Source organism: Doryrhamphus excisus, linkage group LG23 (assembly GCF_037039965.1).
Source record: "Doryrhamphus excisus strain RoL-2023G ecotype Guam linkage group LG23, RoL_Dexc_Guam_v1.1, whole genome shotgun sequence".
NCBI lineage: Eukaryota > Metazoa > Chordata > Actinopteri > Syngnathiformes > Syngnathidae > Doryrhamphus > Doryrhamphus excisus.
Genome location: NC_136379.1, coordinates 10,378,569 through 10,387,500, shown reverse-complemented (window position 1 = coordinate 10,387,500; position 8,932 = coordinate 10,378,569). Strand labels below are relative to the sequence as shown.

At 44.7% G+C, this 8,932-nt stretch overlaps 1 protein-coding gene across 1 annotated transcript; it reads left to right on the top strand.

The window, feature by feature from the left end:
• Nucleotides 1-4,763: 4,763 nt before the first annotated feature.
• Nucleotides 4,764-8,157, top strand: LOC131109588 (uncharacterized). The gene is given in 6 exon segments (XM_058061752.2): nt 4,764-5,029; nt 5,094-5,149; nt 5,152-5,415; nt 5,418-5,564; nt 7,543-7,567; nt 7,569-8,157. Coding segments are annotated over 6 exon segments (1,233 nt in total). The 3' UTR covers nt 8,044-8,157.
• Nucleotides 8,158-8,932: the final 775 nt, after the last annotated feature.

Here is an 8,932-nt window from a genome sequence, read left to right as displayed (position 1 = left end):
TTTGGGGGGGGGGGGGGGGCTAAGCCAAAAGGGAGTATTGGGGGGGTTGCATTGATCTCTTTTCAGAAGGCTACTGACCTCTGACCCCCTGCAGGACACATGCATGCATAGACACATACTATCTCATCAAGTTCACACAACTTTACTGTTTCAAGTACTCTTAGTACACATCCATCCATCCATCCATCATTCACCCAGCCACATCCATCCATCCACCCATCATTCACCCAGCCACATCCATCCACCCACCCATCATTCACCCAGCCACATCCATCCATCCATCCACCCATCATTCACCCAGCCACATCCATCCATCCATCCATCCATCCACCCATCATTCACCCAGCCACATCCATCCATCCATCCATCCATCCATCCATCCACCCATCATTCACCCAGCCACATCCATCCATCCATCCATCCATCCACCCATCATTCACCCAGCCACATCCATCCATCCATCCATCCATCCACCCACCCATCATTCACCCAGCCACATCCATCCATCCATCCATCCACCCATCATTCACCCAGCCACATCCATCCATCCATCCATCCACCCACCCATCATTCACCCAGCCACATCCATCCATCCATCCACCCATCATTCACCCAGCCACATCCATCCATCCACCCATCATTCACCCAGCCACATCCATCCATCCATCCATCCATCATTCACCCAGCCACATCCATCCATCCATCATTCACCCAGCCACATCCATCACCCATCCATCATTCACCCAGCCACATCCATCCATCATTCACCCATCCACATCCATCCATCCATCCATCCATCATTCACCCAGCCACATCCATCCATCATTCACCCACCCACATCCATCCATCCATCCATCCATCATTCACCCATCGCAAATCCATCATCCATCCATCCATCCGTCCATCCATCCATCCATCCATCCATCTATCTATCTATCCATCCATCTTTCACCCATCCAAATCCATCATCCATCATTCACCCATCCACATCCATCCACCCAGCCATCATTTACCCATCCACATCCATCCATCCATCATTCACTCAGCCACATCATCCATCTATTCATCCATCCACCCCATATCCATCATCCACCCATCCACCCATCCATCCATCCATCCATCCATCCATCCATCCATCCATCCATCATCCATCATCCATCATCCACCCATCCACCAATCCACCCATCCATTCATCCATTCACCCATCCACCCACCCATCCATCCATCTATCCATCCATCCATCCATCCATCCATCCATCTGTTTGAGGGAGTCTTAACTTTCCTTAACATTGAAATGCCTTATTTGCTATGTTGCCCCCTTTAGAAATAGAAAAATGGTTTTATAAGATGGACCACCGAAAGCAGCTTAGCGCCTTTCACATGCGGCTTTCCTTCATGCATTATACTACTACTACTACTACTACTACTACTACTACTACTATTACTACTGCTACTACTACTACTACTACTACTAATAATTATTATTGTATGTCTTTCATTGCTGTATGTGCTTTTCTGTATTTATACTACTACTACGACTACTACGAATTCTACTACAACTAAATAATAATAATAATAATTATAATTATAATAATAATTATTATTATTGTATTTCTATCATTGCTGTATGTGCTTTTCTGTATTTCAACTACTACTACTATTACTACTACTACTACTAATAATAATAATTATTATTATTATTATAATGTATAATGAACGAATGAAATGAAATACGATCATAATAATAATATTATGATCGTATTTCATTACGGTATGTGCATTTCTGTATTTGTAATACTATTAGTAATAATACTATTAATAATTCTGATGATAATAAAAATGATAAAAACATTTTAAAGGGGTAGAAAGTGTACTTTAGAAAAGTACTTTAGTCCCAGCCTGATGTCCCACAGGAAGAGTACTCGTGTAGTAGTGAGATTGTTCCGGTCAGGACTTCCCATGATTGCTTCCAAACCGAGCATGCGCGTCATCCTAAACCACAGGACACCTCTACCGCGGTGCTGGCGTACATCCGGGAGGGCTCACCTGGGGACCGGGTCGGGCCCATGCGTGGGCGCCCGAGATGGCCGGGTCTTATCAATTGATGCGTGATCATCTTCAGAGGATTTATTTGAATGGCATTCTATTTTTCCATGTCATTTATTTCCCTGTCCCAAAAGTACACGCGTGTACTTGAACACATCATCACTGGTGTTTATTTGAAACAGCGAAGATCGCCTCGTCGCTCCCAATTGCTTCATTTAGCGGCAGGGCAGGCCCACCGTGGAAAGTGGAAAAACACGGCGCCAGAGCCGTGCACGTGAAGGCACCGTGGATGGAAGGCCGGGCTTGGAGTGAGTGGAAGCTTTAGCTGCTGTACACAATAAATCGGTATTGTTGTACATCACCTGCATTGTTGTGGAAGAATACACACGCAGGCTTTTGTTGCCGCTAATCCTCCTCCAATGAAGCTGCCTTCCTGCCTTTCCCATCTTATTTTGGTCACTCACCTGCTGACAAGCAGCACCGAGCAGCCAGCAGCATGGCTGCCTTTAATGCGGCAATTAGCATGCTGCTTCTTCCCTCCTTGGCCAAAGGCACACTGGCCCCTGGCCTCCTTATCTCCTTGTACTGCACTCGCTGCATGGTGATGATGGTGATGATGCTGATGATGCTGATGATGGTGATGATGGTGATGATGGTGATGATGGTGATGATGGTGGTGATGGTGATGATGGTGATGATGGTGATGATGGTGATGATGGCATGAAGCGTCCTTGGCGGTCTTTGCTTCAATGTCTTGGCCTCCGTGCTTGCTGTACTAGGCACCAGTAGTAGTACGCACCGGTACTTAGTACACGCTAGTACTTTCAGGTAACATGGATCCACTTCATGCTTGCCTTCGGTGGACACACACATGCACACACACACACACACACACACACACACACACAATGCATATTCTTTATTTAATGTGATTGATGAATATTATTGTTATTATATTTCAGGAAGTGGAGAATATGAAGTGAGCATGTTTTTATGTCTAATTGATTATTTTGTGTTTATGCTTGCTCGTAAATCATGCCTGTGTGTGTGTGTGTGTGTGTGTGTGTGTGTGTAGTTAATGACGCCTGGAGGATTTCTGCTCATTTTGGGTGGAAGGCCAAAATGACCAAAATGACTGAATATTCTTATGGTATCATATTTCATACAAGCAACATGACTTGTTCAGTAGGAGTCAAAGACAACATGCTTGTGTGTGTGTGTGTGTGTGTGTGTGTGTGTGTACTTTCTACCTGCTTTGCTGTTTTACCATACTTTTGTGATAGAATACATTTGATGATTTCATTCCAGGATTGTTTGCAGAGATCTGTACTTTAATACTGTAATAATAATAATAATAACAATAATATTAATAATAATATTTATTCAAGCTTCATCACTTCATCACTCATATATGGCTAAAACACATCTATATCTAAATAATCATATAATAATAACAACAACAAAAATAATAATCAGAATAATAATAACAGCAACAATCACAACATATATATATATATATATATATATATATATATATATATATATAGAAAAAGAAGCATAAGGAAATGAAATTGTATTTATGCATACGAATGTTGTGGCGACTTTAAAGAAAATAACTTTTCTTTTTTTGATTTGCAGCCAAATATGAACTTACTCATATACTTATTACTTATGAACCTTCCTTGGCCTCCTCTCCTGCCTCCTTTACCATCTACACTATATATCCATATCCATATCCATATCAGTGGATCTACATCCATATCCATACCCATAACAATAACAATACCATATCAATTTTACAGTTTACAGCACATAGAGTACATACATTGTATATGCAGCATACAAAATATACAGTATATACAATATACATCATATGCAGTATATACAATATATACAGTATATACAGTATATATGCAGACACGTGCAATGAAAAGCACACTTTCAAATATTATATTTATATAATATTGAAAAAGAATAATAATACAGAACATTACTCCTGTGAGTGTATTTCCACACCTACCCACAACTATACTGCATATATACTACTGCTGGCATATGTGCACACATGTGTAGTTTACTGCATATGTAGTGAGTACTTGTGTACTTGTTGCATTAGTGCCGAAGTTCAAGCAGTCTTGCATGGATATGTACTGCTGGAGTTTCAGTAGGAGTACTGCATATGTATTTGGGTAGTACTACGTGTAGTACGAGGTGGTCAGTACTTGTCTTGTGTTTTGCTGCTGCCATGTTCAATGACCCCCCCCTCCCGTGGATTGTCTTGGGGGGGGGCAAGAAACGCCCCGAGCAATATTCGCGGGTACTGCAGGCACTTTTCAAAGCATTTTCTCTGCTCGATTTGAAAAAGGGACGTCGTGCAGAGCCCCCCCAGACCCCCCCAAAAAAGAAGACGGTGGCTGTCAATCACTGCACTGCAGCCAATCCCAAGGCTCCCATTTGAAAAAGCGGCTGTGCCTGCTGTGCTTTTATTTTGTTGGGGGCACTTCTACTTTTACCGGGTGGGTTTCTGCCACAAATCAAGGGGCCGAAAGACCCCCACCAACGTCACGCACCCCGCGTGTTTGTGCACAGCGAAGTTCACGGCCACCAGTTTCACACGCAGATGATAAATGGCAACGTCCCGTCCCGTGTGCGAGTGTGCGTGTGGGGGTGGGGTGGGGGGGGGGGGGTCGTTGCGAACTTAACACGGCACCCCAAGCATGACAATCCTGGCCAGGTTTAGCGGCTGGCCTCTCCCTAGCGTCGGTCCCGGGGAGAGGAGCGGTGAGCCCAGCGTGGCGCTGCCCCCTTTGGCAGGGGGGCACACGGGACTCCCCGCTGGCACTTCCTTAAAACTTTGCCCCTCTCGCGCTTTGCGAGACTACCCCGAGGCGAGGTCCGGCGCATACGTAGACCGCTTTGCGGAGCCCGGCGGCCCCGGGGGCTTCCTCGTCGGAGGCGTCATGCCGCCCGGCACCGTCGAAAGGTAACCAGCGTGGCGGGGCCTCACGGCACCGCCGCTTCCGCGGAACGGCGACGTTTCTCGGCAGCTTCCATGGGGAGCGGGCCTCCGGCAGCGACGCCGCCCAGATGATGCTCGGGCTGCCGGGGACCTCCTCGCCCGGACCCACCCGTACGGGGGCACCGTCGGTCTCAAGGAAGGCGGGCGGCGGTTCCCGGGTCTGTGCGAGCCTCTCTTCGGGTGCGCCGAAGCCGCGGTGAAACCGGTGCTGGCGTGCGAGTGGACCGGCCCGGAGGTGCCTTGCTCCGCAGCCTTCGGGACCGTGCACGAGCTCGTCGGCCATGTGACCGCGGAGCACGTCGGGGGAGGCGAGCTGGCCGAGTACGCGTGTCAGTGGGAGGGGTGCGCCCGGGACGGAAGCCCTTCAAAGCCAAAGACAAGCTGGTCAACCACGTCAGGGTCCACACGGGGGAGAAACCCTTCCCTTGCCCCTTCCACGGATGCCCCGAACTCTTTGCCAGGTCAGAGAACCTGAAAATCCACGAGAGGACTCACACAGGTTCGTTCACCAACATGGAGTACATGCAGCACATGCAGCACATGCAGTACATGCAGTACATGCAGTACATCCATACAGTACATTGCATTTCAATTCCATTTATTTCTATAGCGGAAAATCACACCAGCAGTTATCTCATGGTACTTTACACGTGAAGGTGTACGTGAACACATGAGCACACGTATACACACATACACACATTACACACAAATACACATTTTTACACACATATACACACATATATACATTTACACACATATGCACACACACACACACACATATACAGTACATACAGTTCATGCAGTATATGCAGTACATGCAGTACATACAGTACATACATACTTACTGCACTCTTTCTTTCCTTCATTTGCACCCAGCATGCACACAATATGATATTTTAATAAGAATAATTATATATGCTATTATATTCCATTATTCTAATATGAATAATATTGTCATACAGTACCCCCCCCCCAGAGATCGTCTTTGAAGACATTGATCATTTGCTTTTATGAATAATCCAAATCTTTACTCATTGCAAAGTTAAAGTAAAAAATACTAAGTATTATCTCATGGTAATAACACAATGATTAATATTTTCCTGTGCTGGCACCATGATGCATATTCATATTTAAAGCTCTGCCTCATCATATTGTCATGTCTATTTTCTTTTAGAAAGTACAATTTAGCAATATTTATGATATTTGTATTATAGTATTTTAGTACCATTCCAAGTGTAATATTGCATACACTATGCAGCGATGGGCCTATAGTGGCGTGCGTGTGCGTGTGCGTGTGCGTGCAGGCTGCATGGGAAAAGGCCGCTCCCATATCATTCCAGTCAAATTCTCAAATAAATCCTGGGACACCCGAGAGCTCGTGACGTGGCCGTTTCGCGTATGAGTGCGTGCGTGTATACGTTCGTGGGTGCGCGTGTGTGCATCCAACATGTCGATGCGAGCAGGGAAAAGAGTGTAAACACGCCGAGGCCTTTTTTGGAGGACAAAAATATCATTTGAATATTTAAAGATACGATCGTAGCACGTGACGTGTAAATGGGTCTTTTCCTCGTCCTCGAAATATTACTGTACACATATGACGAATATTCGATTAGAATGTGTGATGTAAAATATTACAGTATAGTGCATGACGCGCAGACACATAAGGAAATATGACCCGGGACATATTTCATAACCACCCGATGTCCTCCTGCACACGCGCACTTCCTGCATTCACACACTTTTACACGTCCTTCATCTGGCACGCGCCTGCAATGCGATACACACACACACACACACACACGCACACACACACACACACACACACACACACACACACACACACGCAAAACACTGCATGGAAAGTGCTTGCAAACACTTGCAGCATTGCAACATGACCCACATTCACTACAGTAGAGTACAGTAGAGTACAGTAGAGTAGAGTACAGTAGAGTACAGTACAGTAGAGTGGGGCTATATGTAGTTTTATTGCAAAGCTAAAAATGGAATAAAAGATGATTATGAGAATATTAATATTCATTATGATGCAATGCAAGCACAGCCATCTGCATATTGCTACATGAATATGAACCTTATGAATGTTATTGCACATTAGTTGATTAAGATGATTTATTAATTTCCAAAGACTCGCTTCAACAACCTCACCTTTTTCATAATATAGCAAACATAAACATCATCATTCTAATAGTTCTATATCTAAATTGATATATAAGATACTATTCATTTGAACGATAGTCATATTTTTTTTAGGATAAATGTATATGCTAGTCATATTTCCTAGGATAAAGATGTATGCGCATCATATTTTTTTAGGATAAATGTATATGCTAGTCATAGTTCATAGGACAAAGATGTATGCTCATCATATTTTCTTGGCTAAATGTATATGCTAGTCATATTTTCTAGTATAAAGATGTATGCAAGTCATAATAACCAGGCCATCCTTGTCCCTCCCCCAGGAGAAAAACCTTTCCAGTGCGGGTTCCAGCAGCGACCGGAAGAAGCATTCCCTGGTGCACTCCCTCGCCAAGCCGTACGCGTGCAAGGCTGGGGGCTGCGGCACGGCCTACACGCACCCCAGCTCCCTGCGCAAGCACGTGGGGCTGCACCGCTGCAAGGAGACCCGAAGCCTCGCAGGGCATCCCGAGGAACCCGCCTCGGGGCCCCCCCTCTGCCCCTCACTGGACTTGGACGACTCGTCGACCCGGAGGTCACGTCACCCTGCCGGGTCGGACGACAGGTCTCTCCGGGACACGCTGTTGCTCCACGGAGGCCCGTACGTAGGCAGCACCGGCGGGGCCCGGCACGCCCGGCACGCCCGGTACGCCCGGTTCGACTCGTTGTCTCATGAGAGCACGTGGGGGACGTTCCCCCCCATATGTATACGTGTACGTATATGTATACGTACATATACATGTACAGTACGTGTATGCTCATGGCTGATATCTCTGGTCACGTGATTGTTTTGTATATGAGAAAGCAGATCCAGTACTGTAGATGAAGTACAGTAAGCCTGCTCTACAATGATGTATGCTATACTTTATTAAAGGCTTGGTGTATTCCCTTTGATGGAACCCAATCACTGCACTTCTTTTTCTCCATCAAATATTCATAATATACCATTTTAACGTTTTCTCCTGTTTGCTTCTTTTCTTCGTCAGTAGGAAGTCCTTAATGAGGACGTCACGCCACTTTGCTTCGCCTCGTGCCGATTGATTATTGATGATATTCAATTGATCTTGGTGCCCGCCCACTGATATCATTGATATCAGTGATCAGCACTGATATCAATTACATCCTTCAACCTTTATATCCTTCATCCTTATATCCTTCATCCTTATATCCTTCATTCTTTACGTCCTTCATCCTTATATCCTTCATCCTTATATCCTTATATCCTTTACATTCTTCATCCTTTACATTCTTCATCCTTTACATCCTCCATCCTTTGTATATAAAAGATGAAGGATCCTTCATCCTTTACATTCTTCATCCTTTACATCCTACATCCTTAAATCCTTCATCCTTTACATTCTTCATCCTTTACATCCTACATCCTTAAATCCTTCATCCTTTACATTCTTCATCCTTTACATCCTACATCCTTAAATCCTTCATCCTTTACATTCTTCATCCTTTACATCCTACATCCTTAAATCCTTCATCCTTTACATTCTTCATCCTTTACATCCTCCATCCTTTGTAGATAAAAGATGAAGGCTCCTCCATCCTTTACATTCTTCATCCTTTACATCCTACATCCTTAAATCCTTCATCCTTTACATTCTTCATCCTTTACATCCTCCATCCTTTGTAGATAAAAGATGAAGGCTCCTCCATCCTTTATAT